At 56.5% G+C, this 15,311-nt stretch overlaps 1 protein-coding gene across 1 annotated transcript in view; it reads right to left on the bottom strand.

Annotated features, from left to right (window-relative positions):
* Adap1 (ArfGAP with dual PH domains 1) overlaps positions 1-15,311 on the bottom strand; it is a 50,452-nt gene that overhangs the window by 1,304 nt on the left and 33,837 nt on the right. The window contains 6 exon segments of the mRNA XM_028855997.1: positions 63-291; positions 448-519; positions 1,104-1,166; positions 1,363-1,446; positions 5,604-5,750; positions 6,894-7,006. Coding sequence (XP_028711830.1) covers positions 63-291; positions 448-519; positions 1,104-1,166; positions 1,363-1,446; positions 5,604-5,750; positions 6,894-7,006 — 708 coding nt within the window.

Raw genomic sequence — 15,311 nt, 5'->3', positions numbered from 1 at the left:
AGAGCCACACTTCACCCGTGATCCTCCCCGACACCCTCCTACCCCGCACCTACACCCCTCACCTGCGTACTCCTGAGGCAGCATGGGCCTGTCCACCACCTTCTGGAAGGCTGCGATCCACTCCCGCTGGTCTGCCTCCGTCTCACAGGTGAACAGGAATTTGCGGTCGGGGGTGACAATGGTGATGCCGTGGGGCCAGTGGTGGCCCTGGGTAGATGGCGGGAGCCCTTCCAGCACTGTGTAACCACTTTCCTTACTGCCAATGAAGACTTCCCCTCGGGCAAAGGCATCCTGCGGGTGAGGAGAGGCTGGGGCGTGACGAGGGAACCCCTCCTCCCAGGCTGTCCTCCCTGCTTCCTCTCCAGACCCAGCCAGGTGAGGCCCCAAAATCTAGAACCCTGAGGAACCCCAGTTCCATCGTCTCACCAGTCACCAGACCTTCCTTACCAGGGGGTCTTTGAAGTACATGAGTCTCCGGTCATCCATGGTAAACCAGCGCTTCCTGAAGCCTTCTGTCTGCTGTGGGTGGGTAGGGGAGGGTGGGAGCAGTCAGCAGGCCCGAGGTGTACCTCTGCCCCAGCCGACCACCCTTCAACACCCAGAGGGCGGGGCCTCACGGGGCACCACTGGCCAGCCAGTGCATGAGGGGCACTGGTCATGCCCGAGACCCAGGTTGGGGTCCGGATCTTGAATGTACTCCACCTACACGTTGCAGAGCAGATTGACAGTCCTTACTGAGGCTGACCTAAGCCCGAATCCCTGCAACCAAGTCACTAGTCTGGATCCTGGGTCCTCATCCCAGCACCAGAACACAGACAAGGGGACCCAAGGACCACCCCGAAGCTCAAGGCCACAGGACAGCGTGGCCAGCCCCAGGATGCTTGGGACGTACCTGGAAAAGGACTAATAACTCTACCTGTGCCCAATGAGTCCAGTGACCCAACACACACACACACACACACACACACACACACACACACACACACACAGTGACCCCCAACCCCTCAGCCAGCCACCCAGACTGACCCCAAGCAACCTCCAGACAGACAGAAGCAAGATGGCTGACCTTGAACAGGCCTAGTAGACTGCTGCCTGGCACTTACCTTAGGCCCTGTCTTCTCCATGTAGCCTTCCTTCAGGTAGTTCCTAGAGAGCTTGGGCACCAGCTGGGGCAGAAGAGATGGTGGTGAGGCCCACCCTGTGCCATCCCCTAGACTGTGCACCCGGCACGGCATGTCCCCCTGCAGCTGGGTGCCAACCCCAGAAAGAAGAACTGCAGTCGACCCTGGTTCGACCCTGGTACCTCTCTAGGGGCCTCCCCCCCCCCCCCCCCCCGTCAGTCCTGCTGGGGCAGTCACTCACATCTGCATCGCTGGCTCCGGGAAAAGCCACCTGCAGGTAGTGGAAGCGGGCTGCTCGCAGGGCGTTGAACCAGTCCACGATCTCCTGAGGGCCGAAGCTGTGGTGAGTGGCGACTCCCGAGCCTCTGTCTCCTCCACAGACCCCTCAGCTGGGCTGGTACTCTGAGCAGCCTCACTGAAGGATGGGACGAACCCCCATTGCCTACCCCTCATTGCGCCAAGATGGGGCTGTCTGGTGGACCAGGATCAGGGAAGAGGCTGAGGCAGGGGACTGAGTGGGGTTGACATCTGAGCTCTACACATCACAGGTCCCTCTCTGCACCCAGCTCTTACTGCCCCCTCCCGCATTCCTGCCCACATCTGGGGTCTCCCAGGCCTGCCGGGGTCACAGTGGCCTGGAGCAGTGACCATGTCCCTATCTTGCTGCCATGCCATGGGGACCCCCAACCCCACCTGCCTTACTCAGAACCTGTCCATTTTTGTCTTCCCAGACAGCCTGACCCCAGCCTGTGTCCCCACACCTCTTCCTCGGCCCTTTGGGCTTCTCAGCAGCTCAAGACTCTCACAGCCAATTCTCACAGCCCTGTCCACATGTCCCCACCCACAACTGGCCCTACCCACTTCCTCATTTGGTCCCACCCCCCAACCTGCGAAAGAGCTTGACTGACTCTCCTCCACACTAATCTCTTCCCCCTATCTTGCCCTTCTGTGCTGCCCACCCCATGCTGAGGGAGAGACCCAAAGCCTCCTGTTGCTGATCACCCTCACCCTCCTCGGCCATGGCTCACACTTAATCCAGCATCGGCCCTTCCAAACCCTCAGCTCTCAGGAAGCAGCTTGCTCCCTCTACAGGTGACCGGGAGACCACAAATTCAGCCTGTCCATCGCTCCCACCAGGCCCCAGGCTCCTTCTCCTTCCTGGTTCAAGTTGGGTTCAGGGCTGGGGAGGTGATGGAGTCAGTAAAATGGGTGCTTGGCAAGCGTGAGAATCTGAGTTTCAGCTCCAGCACATCCATCCCGAAGCCTGGCGTGGGGACGTGTGCCGGTAATCCCAGCACTGGGGAAGGGGAAGCAGGAGATCTCCTGGGGCTTGCACTGGGGAAGGGGAAGCAGGAGATCTCCTGGGGCTTGATGGCCAGCCAGCCTAGTTTAACCAGTTAAATCCAAGCCAATGGGAGACCTTGTGTCAACAAACAGGCAGGGCTAGGCCGATGGCTGAGCGGGTAAGGTGCATTTAGAACTGAATTTGAATGCCCAGAACCCACATAAAGCCAGACACAGTAGAACCCAGCGCCTATAATTCCAGTGCAAAATGGGAGGAGAAGACAGGAGAACCCCTGGAAGTCCTCAGGCCAGCTAGACCCGAATACACAGTGATGGGCAATGAGACCCTGTCTCAAATGAGGTGGAAGATGAGGACTAATACCCAAGGGTGTCCTCTGACCTCCACATGCACCAAGTGGCACACATGTGCCTGCACTCACATACACTGTACACATACATGTATACACACACACACACACACACACACACACACACACACACACACACACGATTTTAAAAACTGAGACCTGACACTCCCCCACAGCACCCTAGAACTTGCACCTAGGTGGGAGCTCACTCCCTCCTGCCCCGGGGCCTTTGTACTCTCTCTGTTCTTTGGAAGACTATCTTTCCCATTATGCACTCCCCAGTTATCACAGTTGGGGTTCTAGCCCCCCACCCCATGTCTGTACCCTGCCCTGATGCTCACAGGCTCAGCACAGCAGATGCCACGGCTGTCCCTGGAGAGCGGAAGGGATGCTGGGGTCCCCACTGTGGTGTCTCAGTGGCAGAAAGCCCCCTCATGTCCCCCCAAGAAGCATGAAGGTGGAGGCCTGGAGTAAAATAGCTCTTCTCACACCGAGTCAGGTCTCAGGTCTTATTGGAACCAGCTAACACCACTTGAGGGTTTTTTTTTTTTTTTTCATTTCTTTTCTGAGACAGGGCCTCACTGTGTATCCCTGACTGGCTTGGAACTCACTATGTAGACTAGGCTAGCCTCAAACTCAAGAGATCCACTTGTCTCTACCCCTGTGTGCTGGAGTCAAAGCCAAGTGCCACTATGTCTAGCCTACGCTTGAGAGATTTCTATTAAAGGCCTAAATCCACAAGACACAGAGAACAGCCATAGGCTGGAAGCTCGCCAGCAGATGAGCTGGCGTGAGTGGGCAGGCGCCCCAAGATAGCTACACACCAGCTGCCCAGGGAGAGCTGAGATGGGCTGACGTATGGGGCCCACCGAGGAGCCCGACTAGGGCCTGCAGGTGGCCTCCCTATAATCCCAGAGACAGGGTCCCCAGAGCAAGCTGGCTGTTAGACTAGTTGAATCAGTGAGTTCTGGGTTCAACTGAGAGAGCCTTCCTCAACGAATTAGGTGGAGAGTGATTGAGGAAGACTGCCAGCATGAAGCTTGTGCTGCCACATAAATGGATGTAGGTGCACCTGCACACTTTTGTTGTTGCCTTCCAGACACAGTCTCTCTGTGTAGCCCTGGCTGTCCTCGAACTCACAGAGATCTGCCTGGCTCTGCCTCCCGAGTGCTGAGACTAAAGGCGTGCGCCACCGCCACCCGGCTGTACCTGCACTCTTATGTACCCACACACATGAGAAAAACATACACATGCCACAAAGACATTTTAAAAAAGGAATAAAGAAAAGAATGTGAATGCAGATAAATGAGTGAGAGAAGTCTCAGCACCAACAGCAGAAAGGCAGGGCTTCCAGAAAGAGAATGGGAAGAGAGAAAGGGAAGAAATCTTTAAAGAAAAACCCACCAGTCAAATGGATGGAACTAGAAAGTATCACCCTGAGTGAGGTAACCCAAACCCAGAAGGACAGACATGGTATGTACTCACTCATAAGTGGATTCTAGATATAAAGCAAAGAACAATCAGACTGCAACCCACAGAACCAGGGAGGCTACATAGCAGGGGGGACCCTAGAATGACTGTGGCTTAGAATAAGTTTTGGTCTTACTCAATCACTGGGCAAACTATAGTGAAACATTTCACTATTAGGATAAGAATTTGTACTGCATCAAGCTGATAATAGAAAAAATAAAAATGAATGAATGAATGAATGAATGAATAAATAAATAAGTAAAAATGAAAAAAAAAAAAAAAAACCCACCAGCCTTGTGGACATGGACTGAACGAGAAAACAGAGGCTCAGTGCTGGGAACATCCTAACTGCATTCTCTTTCTAGCCAAAGTGCAGTGAGCAAAAGGTAAAATTCCAGAGAGAGGCTCTCAGACCACTCGCCTCCTAGACACATCGTCTGAGAAAGCCACCGCAGTGTGCTCCAGCCAAAACGGTATAAAGCAGCCCGGACTGGACCAAGACAGGGAAGGAGGAGGTGAGGCCCCCAAGCAGTCCACCCATGTCCCTTGATGTCCAGACAGCCCTGGAGCTTGGGTGGACACAGGTCACTACAGGCCGATGTGGCTGTTTGTCACAGGTAAATGAGACGGTGATCTAGATGGAGGCGCTCGGACTACACCAGTGTGTTTAGGCAGTCACAGGACACAGACCTTGGACATGGCAGGAGTAAATACCTCACAGGGATGATGGCACAAGGGAGCAAGAGTAGGGGAGACCGCTGGGTGGTGGTGGTGGTGGTGGTGGTGGTGGTGGTGGTGGTGTGGTGGTGCACATGCCTTTAATCCCAGCACTCGGGAGGCAGAGCCAGGCAGATCTCTGTGAGTTCGAGGCCAGCCTGGTCTGCAAAGTGAGTTTCAGGATAGGCTCCAAAGCTACACAGAGAGACCCTGTCTCAAAAAACCAAAACAAACAAAACAAAAGAGTAGGGGAGACCTTTACTGTCCCAGAGGTCACCAAATCAGACAGCATGTTTAGAGACATGGTAACTTCCTGAGGGATCCATCCAAACTCCAAACTCCAGCTTCTTAGTCTTGAGGAAACACTCAACTCTGCAGACACACACACACACACACACACACACACACACACACACACACACACACACACACACACGCTTTGATAAAGCACACATCAAGAGCTCTAGCCACAAGATGCAGGGCCCCTCTGCCTGGCAGTCCCGCTGTAGATAACGGTTTGCCTGTGGTATCCTTTTTTTTGGCTGCAGTATGGAGGACAAGGCTGGATTAGTGCCCCAACCCCAGGGGGTGCACTGCCCCACCTCCCCCACCCCCACCACCCCCGCCACCTAGTGGCGCCTACCTTGCCATCTTCATGGTAGATAAAGATGTTGCGAGTGCTGTTGTCCTTCAAGTAGGTGACCTGCAGGCCATGGGGGTGGCCGATCTTGCCCGGCTGGAAGGTAGCATTCAGGTGCTCAATCTTCATGACAGCCTTGGGCTCCTTGGCCTGTGAAGGAAGGCTGGTGGGAACCCCAGATAACAGCCACTGTCTAAAATAGAGAGACTAGCAGTACCCATGTTGTACTGTGCAGCCTTAGGCAAGTTCCTTAACCTTTCTGACCCCCCAGATTCCTAGCCTGTGAATGGGAGGTCCATGTCGACTTCCTTGGGTGATGGGGGACTAAATGACATCTGTGGGGGACACTTGGAATCTGGGTAACCTTCCCCCTAATCTGTGACCCTTCTTGTTCTCCGTCCTACCCTGACCCAATTCTTGCTTGCCTGTGCATCTGGAGCTTGTGATCTGGGACTGTTCACCAAGACCCCAGGATCCTGGCGCTTGTTTACTGTTCCCAGACCAGTTCGTCCAGGTCAGGTGCAGGCAAGGAGGCTCTTTCTGTGGTCCTGGCTGGCTCCGGGGAGTTGTGTGACTAACCCCATCCCTCCCTAGCCCTCGGCCAGACCTTAAGTCGGGGCACTTTTCCAGGTATGTGTTCTGGTGTCCTCCACCCCCAAAGGTGGCCCCTTCTTGGTGCCCAGGCCCCAGAGAAAGGGCCACTATGTACTTGGCTGTGTGCCCCCAGGGAGGGTGCTAAATCTCTCTGAGCCAGTACCCGACAGACAAGGCAGGTGAGGAGGCTGCCATCTTGGATAACAGCACCACCTCTCAGGCTGCCACACCTCACCTTCCATCCCTCTATCTAGCCAGCCCCACCGCAAGGCTGCAGCCATCCACCTCCAGGTGGGCCCCACCCTGCAACGGTGACCTAGAGCAAGAACTTCACCGCCAGGGCTCCAGGGCGGGTACCCCTTGCAGCTGACCCAAGGCACTATCAATGAATGCTTCTGGAAGCATCCACTAGGGGGAGCCTCTGGCTTCCCAGGACCATTCTCAGCAGGCCCACACCAGGCCTGGCTCCTGGAGGCTCCAGGAAGGGACAGGGGTCATTCCTGGACTGGGATTGGGGGTTAGTGTGTGGGTGCATACACATATGGCATTTCCCCGGGGGGAGCCATCATGAGGGGTGTCCCCTGGGAAGACTGATGGAAGGCAGCCACGCCCCTGAAGAGCTAATACACGGCCCTGCAGACCCAGGGGAGGCCAGGACCCCACGTGGGAAGGTCACCCTTTGCTCCATGCCAGGCTCACGTCGTTTTTGTTGAAGTATTTCAGGGCACCCTCTCGTTCCGTCAGCACGAACTTCCGGCTTAAGAACTGTCCGTTGTCCCGGCCCCGCTTCCAGAGAAGGCCCTCACGGTATCCTGGGGAAGAAAGGAAGAGTTAAGGAGCTTCCACCTAGACGACTCTGTCCCTGTCCTAGGGACCCTCCTCTGTGAGGTGGACACAGATGAGGCCGCCTGTCTGCCCTGCCAATGGCCTGAGACCCACTGCCCAGAGACACCCTGATGTTCCAGTTAGACCACAGGCTCTGGGGCCCAGGCCACCTTTGCCCACTCAGACCCTCCCATCTGGACAAGACACCTAAGAAGCAGGACTGAGGGACATAGTTGGGAACATTGGGTTTGAGATGGCCCAGGGCTTCCAGGCGGGTCTAATGCCACAGAAAGAAAGAGGTACTAGGGCATGAGAAGGGGCAGAAACGGACTGAGTCACTGGCCCCATGAAGCCAGGAGTCCGAAGGACCCTCCCCGAGCTCTAGTTTCACAATGCTGGGGTTGGCTCGCTCTGGGAACCCTGGTACGGTTCTGCCCCAGGGCAATTAGAAGCTACTTCACTGTTGGCAAAAACAGGCACCCTCAGAAGATCCGGCCTTCCTGATGCCCTCAGTTCCCTCCATGCGGCCCAGCTTGGCTGTGTAGGCCGGTCCCATCCATCTACAAGGAGATGACATCATGGGCTTGCTGTCCTGCCTCTCCCCACCCCACCCCCCACTTCATGGGACCCTCCAGGTGCTGTGTTGGCATTCGCGGTGAATGTTGGGGGATGCCGGCATTGCTTGAAACTTCTGGCTGTTGCAAGCCTCCCTGCAGGTGGACACGCAGCTGGTGGCCATGTCCCCCGGGTGGGCAGAGTACAGGGCCATGAGCTGTGCTGTTCCCCTCTTTGCTGGGTGTCAGAGTGGCTTTCTCTGGCAAAGAAGGTCCCGGAAAATCTTGTCCGTCAGCAGTGTGCTTGAGGGTGGGTGTGCATGCGCTCCCGTAACACCATCTCCAGCCAGCCAGACCCTGACTGCCAGGCTAGCTCCGTCCTGGCCATCCAACGCCCTCCCCCAGCATCTCCTCCTCTGCCTGCTGCCGGCAGGGCAGCCCTGTCCCTGTCACCAAACACAAGGGGCTATTTTCTGTGCTCTCAGAGACATGTGGCCATAAAAAGGCAGCAGCCTGGCGTCAGGGAAGGGGCAGCTGGCGCCCGGGGGACTGTCAGTCTCAGGGCGTGCCAGAAGGGGCCTGCTCCCTCCCCCAGCTTCTGGGGAGACGGGGCCTCTCTGAAGCCGTGGAGTGGCCGATGTGCCTTGCACCTCTTGTTAGCCTCAGCAGGCAGGAAGAGTACAGGAAAGAGGCTTTCTGTGCTTGGATACCGGGCCGCCAACACTTCCCATTAGGCCAGGCAGGACCCCCTGAGAATGTTTGTTGACTGACTCCTTGAATACCTAGCCTAGATGGATAAGAAGTCAGCTTGGCCTTCCTTCATCTTTAGGGCCCAGATTCTCTAGGCTTGAATAGCTGAGCATGTACTCCAGAAGTGGGGTGTCGAGGGGTGATAAGACTGGATGCAGCAGCTCCCCACCCCCACTACCTCCAGAACCTTCCAGCCATGTTTTATAGCTAGTACCCAGGAGCCAGCAGGAACAAGCCTCTAGCCTGCTGTTCCCATAGTTGCCAGCAGGTGGCAGGAGCACATAGGGAGGCACCGTTTCCCGTGCTGGGCTAGACTGATCCCTGCTGACCCTTTGAGGCTCCCACAGAGCATCAGGCTTAGTGCCCCGAAGCAGTGGGTCCTGCGGGCCAGGTCCATGTCCAAAGGATATCCTGTGGGCCCGGCCAGCTTTTCCAACAAGCTGCTGCCCTACCTATATTTCAGGCCCCACGATGGCAATCAATACAAGGGATGTTTTCTGAATGATGCTAACAGCATCCCTGACCTGGCCCTGCAAGAGTCCAGACCTTTCTCAGAGCTCTGCTTCCTTCTTGGTACCATGGGAATCTGACCAGCTAAGGGCTGAAAGGTGGTGAATCTTTGCCCAGCCCCACCGGCCTGGCTGGATGGCCCCTACCCACCCCACTCAGAGTCCTTGATCAGCAGCCCAGCCAGGCTACCCTTCTGGGCACACTTGAGACCGGGTAGGACCAAGAGTGACCACTCTCCCTGAAAGAACAAGCTGACCCTGAGGCCGAGGCTGGGAAGTTCAGTCAGCGTTGATTAGACACTTATGGTTTGCAGGGCTGGGACGAGCTACAGAGTGGAGGGACGAGAGCCGCATTCCACGGGGACTGCTTCTGAGGAAGGCACAGGACGCATACACACAGAGGGGCTCAGTATCACACTGAGGAAGTCACCATCACAGATTGACCTCCCTCGGGGCGACAACCCAAGACTGTGGGATCTTCTGCAGGGCTGTGGCCACACAGGGCATGGCCAGTCGGCAATCAGGCTGGAGGTTTCTTTGCGTTTTTGCGGGGAGGGGAGGGGGAGGCAGTGGCAGGAGAGTGTCTTACTATGTAGCCCAAGCTGGTCTTGAACTCATAATCCTCCTGCCTCGGCCTCTGGAGTGCTGGGGTGACAAGTGTGTACCACACCTTCCCTGGGGGCTTCACTCTTTTGTTTTGTGGTTTTTTTTTTTTTTGTTTTGTTTTTCAAGACAGGGTTTCTCTGTGTAGTCCTGGCTGTCCTGGACCTTGCCCTGTAGACCAGGCTGGCCTTGAACTAAGAGATCCGCCTGCCTCTGCCTCCCAAGTGCTGGGATTAAAGGCGTGCGCCACCGCTGCCCAGTTTTGGGGCTTCACAAACCGGAAAGAACCCGATGTCTCTCAGTCTTGTGGGACATTTAAACCACCGTGGTGTCCTGCGTGCCAAGTAGATGGCCTTGCCACCCACAGGATGGGTTCCAGGCAGCGAGGCAGGTTGGAGAGGGGCCGGGCCCTGGGGCGCATGGCACCGCGCATCTCCGCTCAGTACTCGGGAGAGCTGCGCTGCGGGGGCGGGGGAGGGCACCGTGCATCTTCTGCACGCTCAGAGTTTCATAACCTGCAAGCTCCAAGAAGTGCGCGTCAAACAGTATGCAAAGCGTATGTAAATTGTGTGGTATATATGTAAACTGTGCGTTTGTTTTTAATTCAGGGCAATGAGCACGTGGGCTTGCCGTGAGTGGGACAGGAAGCTGGCTAAGGTGTGAGCCCGGTGGATGTTCCATCCTCGGGACTGCTGTGGGGCCCTCCTGAGTGGGAGAGGCATCACATCATCTGGCCTCTCCCACTGGGGTATTACCAATGCAAGGTTGGGCACAGAGCTAGGTGCCTCAGAGGCTACCAGAGAAACTGAGGCTCCGTGCGTGACCTTACCCCAGACTGGGTCAACCCTACTCTGGCTCCTGTAAGAGAGGTCAAGGGTATGCAGGCTTCTGGGTATGCAAGTTCGGATTCTGAACTGCCAGCCTGCTGCCCCTCACAGGGACACTCCAACTCCAAGGGGGACAGAGGGGCCCCGTGGACGGCAGGGCCTGAGATCACGGCTCGCGAGCCTCCTGAGCTTCATTCATGTACCTGCGGCGCCTCCTTGGCATGTTGGCCCCCACTCTGCCTGCGCCCTGGGAGCCTTGTTTCCCATTTTAGGAACCTGGGGACCTGGCAGCAGGTGACCACCATCCATCGATGCTACTTCCTGTCTTGGCTCCCATTCTCCCCGCTGTGTCTCCTGGGGAAGCCTTTCCTCTCTGTCTGGCCACACCAGGAAGGCTTCCACAGCCCTCTGCGCTGGTCCAGTTGGGCTTCCTGACCTGAGGTGGGGTCAGGCAGGGTCCTCCTTCAGGACAAAGTAACACCTCTCAGGGACTGGCTTCTTTAGGGCTCCACATCATGTGTCCCCAGGATGCAATGCTCTGGCTTGAAGATGCCCTTGGTGTTCCGGTCGCTCACAGGAACATTCAATGTGAGTGCCACATTCCTTCCTGGGGTTGCTTCCTTGTCCGCTCAAGAGCCGGCAGAGCACAGCCTTGTGGGGAGGGGGCGCTGTGCAGCCAGGTCCAGCCCGTGACTCTAGGCACTGGGGTTCTGAGCTATGCTCCATCTTGTACGTAAGTAATCGGTCCCCCGGAGATACCGTCCACAGAGTCGCACAACAGCCAACAGGAAGCCCCGAAACAGGACCTCACCAGCTGGTCTCATAGACAGGGTGGCAGGGGCCCCTCGCTGCCACCCATCTCTGGGCCTCAGTCCTCTCATCTTCCGAAGGGTCAGGACTGAGGTGACGCTAAGGGAGACAAGATGGTCCCCGCGGTCCAGCAAGGCCACCAGACCTGCCCACTGAACTCGGGGTGGCTGAGACATGGGACGCCGGTACTTACTTGTGGGCAGGCTGGCTGACCTTGCCAGTGGCCCCCCCTGTGGAGCCCATCGCATGGACAGATCCAAACATTGAGGCCTACACATGGGACAAGCCTACACTCACACGGAAGACACATGCCGTGATTTAACGACTCCCCTGGATGCCAGCGTGCTGAGCACACTGCCTTTACCGCACAGGGAGCAACTGAGGCCAGGTGGAGCTCCGCCCCCAAGAGAGCCTCACCCCTCTCCCTCCCTGACGGCACAGTGACATTAGGACAAAGGTCAGGAAGGCAGCAGTATTGGGATGTCCCTGCCTGGCACAACCAGGCATCCCGTGGAGGGGAAGGGGTTAACTCCTGGAGGGACCCAGGCAGGAAGCCCTGTCTGTTGGAGGGAGGTGGTGGCCTGGCCCTGGACAACAAAGGCCATTGTCTGCGCATGCCCTGTCGCCCACCCTGTCCTGTGAAAGGCAGCCATTGAGGCTTGGCAGGAGCCAGGGCGGCTGTCACCCAGCCACCTACGGGGCAGTGCTGGGGAGGGACAGGGTGGACTCAGGTGTGAGGGCACACCCACAACCCTGACATCTCCAAGTTTCAGAGGAAAGTTCAGGCACTCCAGACAACTGTGACCTTGGCTGAGGGATGACCCACAGAGAAGAATGTGGCAGGGCCCTCTGGTCACATGACTCCTCCTGCCGAGGGACAAGATACCTGTAACCCAGGTCCGGCCCTCAAAGCCTTCGACCCCAGATAGATCACAAGGTCCAGGCCACCCACACAGAGGCCTGCCTCCACCTGCTGCTTCCTGCCCCACACAGCTAGCCTGGGTATTGGAGAGGATGGCCAGGACATGGGGGTCTTGACCCAGCGGCCTCTGTCGCTGGCGGGACAGGAAATGCAATGGGGGCTGTAAGGGAGCCACTGGCCCCCGCCTGGTCTGCAGCTCCAGAGTTGCCCCCCCACTTCCTCCGGCCCTAGCTGACACTGCCTGAGGACACAGTTCTAGGGGAGCATGTACTCAAGCCCCCACATCTGCCCTACTCAGCCTGCTGCCCCGTTGGGAGAGGACAGCTAGTTATCCAGATGGCTCCACGGACCCAAGAATGTCACCCTGGAACAGATGTTGGGTCCCATTCTACAGGGCTCCTGTGTCAGGCCAGAATAAGAGCCAGGCGGTATCAGTGGACACCTCAGTGGCCGAGACTCTGCCGTCCAGCATCTCCCGGCCTCCACAACAGGGCTTCTGTGAAACTTCGTTGGACGTAATGAAATTTGTAAAAATAGTATGGGCTCCGCTGTGGATGAGCACCGCACTCTGTGACAGAAGCCTGGCACAGAAGGTCACTCATGGAGTCCAAGCTGGTGAACAGCAGGGGAAGAGAGGAGCAGACGGTGGTGGCTGCTGGCATAAAGAGGCTGCAGAGCATGTCACTAAGCAGGGGCAGGGTCTCGGTCCTGGGGTGGAGCATCTGGAACAGACCTGGTGTTGTGAAAGATGAGTGTGCTGGGTGGGGGCTGGTCTGTGACCAGGGTGTTTCCCCACACAGAGACATCACACAGATGACCCCCCGGCCTCCTGCTCCCATGTCCCTCAACCTGGAGGTGGGTGTATCAGATGTTCCTAACGATGTCCCTGTGGCCCCTTGGGCATTGTGGAGGAAACTGTGGTCAGTACCCTTGCTCAGTGTCAGTCTTGACACACAGCTCAGCAGAGTCCTTGGTCTCCGGTCTGAATGTCACCACTGTCCTCCATCTCTCTCAGCCCCAGCACACGAACTCTTGAGTTACCTCAGCTAGCTGGGCAGCCCTGAGGAAAAACAGACACCATCTCCTCCTCTACAGCTCTTGCTGAGCTATGGAGGCAGAGGCCCTGAGCAGGTGACATGGGACCCCTGTCCTTGGCTGGCTGCCTCGTCCTTTGGCCCTGATGCCTCTCAGTTCCCAGTGGCCATCCAGGCCTCCTGGTCCATGCATGCTCACAGGCATCTAGGAGGTAGCCTCTGGGAATCCACACTTCCGGTTCAGTCTGTGCAGGCTTGGGGCCACTCCTCTGAAGAGTCCCAGGCCTCACCTCTTTTGGGGCCCCACATTTCCCCTTTCTCCATCTGAGGGGACTTCTGCATTTCCCAAGGATGGGCAAGTAGGGAGTGTCCTCGCCCTGAGTGAGAAAGTGCTGTGTGGTAAGAGGAGGGGGGCAGAAGTGCTGGGGCCTGGTATCAGAGGGGGGGATAACGCTTGCCTAGAATCCCCAGTGAGGAACTGGGAGTGTGGCTCAGTGGTAGAGCACCTGCCTAGAATCCCCCAGTGAGGGGCTGGGGTGTGACTCAGTGGTAGAGCACCTGCCTAGAATCCCCCAGTGAGGTTGGGGTGTGACTCAGTGGTGGAGCCCCTGCCTAGAATCCCCAGTGAGGAACTGGGGGTGTGACTCAGTGGTAGAGCACCTTAATTTTTAACATGTATTTCGTGTGTGTACATGATGAGGGAAGTATGTGGAAGTCAGGGGACAGCTTGTGGGAGTGGTTTCTCCCCTTCCATCATGTGGGCCCAGGGATCAAGTGAGGGTCTCTAGGCTTGGTGGCATGTATCATTATCCACTGAGCCATCGTTCCAACCCTGCTACCTTATTTGTTCATTTATTTTGAGAAATGGCTTTACTGTTTACAGTTCTGTGTACTGTGTATTGTGTACAGTTCTGGCTGGCCCGGAACTCACTCTGTAGACCAGGCTGGCCTTGGACTCACAAAGATCCACATGCCTCTGCCTCCTAAGTGTTGGGATTATGGGCGTGTGTCATTGACTCCAATTTACTTTTTGACGTGGCCTCTCATTAGCCTAAAGTAGTCTAAGCTGGCTGAACAGCAAGATCCAGAAATCCTCCTGTCTCTGCTATCCTAGTGCTGGGATTATAAAAGCTTGCTTTAGAAGTGCGTGTGTGTGTGTGTGTGTGTGTGTGTGTGTACACTACATGCATACAGGTGCCTGCAGAGTCCAGAAGAGAGTGTTGGATCCCCTGGAACTGGAGTTACAGGCAGTTGCCAGCTGGGGACTGAACTCCAGTCCTCTGGAAGGGCAACAAGTGCTGTTAAACACTAAACGCAGCCTAATTTTGTTTTTTTGAGACAGGGTTTCTCTGTGTAGCCCTGGCTGTCCTGGAACTCGCTCTGTAGACCAGACTGGTCTCTAACTCAGAGATCCGCCTGCCTCTGCCTCCTGAGTGCTGGGATTAAAGGCGTGCGCCACCCCTCCCTGGCTAGGCCTACTTTTTTTAATGTGAGTTCTGGGGACCGGACATGTCCTCATGTTTGCAAGGAAAATGACGGCTGAGCCATCTCTCCCCACCCCATCCTTGCTTTTCTTATGAGACAGTCTCACCATAGCCCAGGCTAGCCTTGAACTTAGGATCCTCCTCCTCCTCTGTCCTTGCGAGTGCTTCTCTGCCACTCCCCGTGCTAGCAGGACTCTGAGTGGACCTTGGTCCGGGGAAACCCTGGGTACCATGGTGTCACCATCTCCTGAGCCCTACGTATGACCTGGAGATTCCCAGGCCCTCACTGACCTAAGTACTTGGCACTGAGACCCAAACACTGGCAGGAAGCTGGCCAGTCCTCCAGCCTGCCTTGGTTCTGTGGCCTGCATGCACTCCATCTAGACTCCAGATCTCGATTCTGCCAGGACCAGCCCAGGTCCAGAGGCAGGCATGTGACCTAGACACCCCGTCCACCGAATCATGACAGTCAAACGCATCATGAGTTTAGGGATGGATGGCACACACCTCTAATCCCAGCATTCAGGAGGCAGAAGCAGGCAGGAGACCTGAGTTTCAGGCCAGCCAAGGCTACATAGTGAGATGCTGTCTCAAAAAAAAAAAATAGCTAAGGTGTATGTGGTGAAGAGGACGCATGTGGGCCGGGGCTCTGAGTCTCCCTGGCCCTTGTTCCCTTTCACAGACGGTGCAGTGTTCCTAGGTGATGAAGGCTTTAGCATTTGGGGCAGACAGCCACTGAATCACAGCCATGTGGACCGAGCACTGAGTGGGTTGGGAGTGGGGCAGGAGAGGAGATCTG

This window comes from Peromyscus leucopus, chromosome 23 (genome assembly GCF_004664715.2).
Source record: "Peromyscus leucopus breed LL Stock chromosome 23, UCI_PerLeu_2.1, whole genome shotgun sequence".
NCBI classification, from domain to species: Eukaryota; Metazoa; Chordata; class Mammalia; order Rodentia; family Cricetidae; genus Peromyscus; species Peromyscus leucopus.
This window is presented reverse-complemented; position numbering and strand designations above follow the sequence as displayed.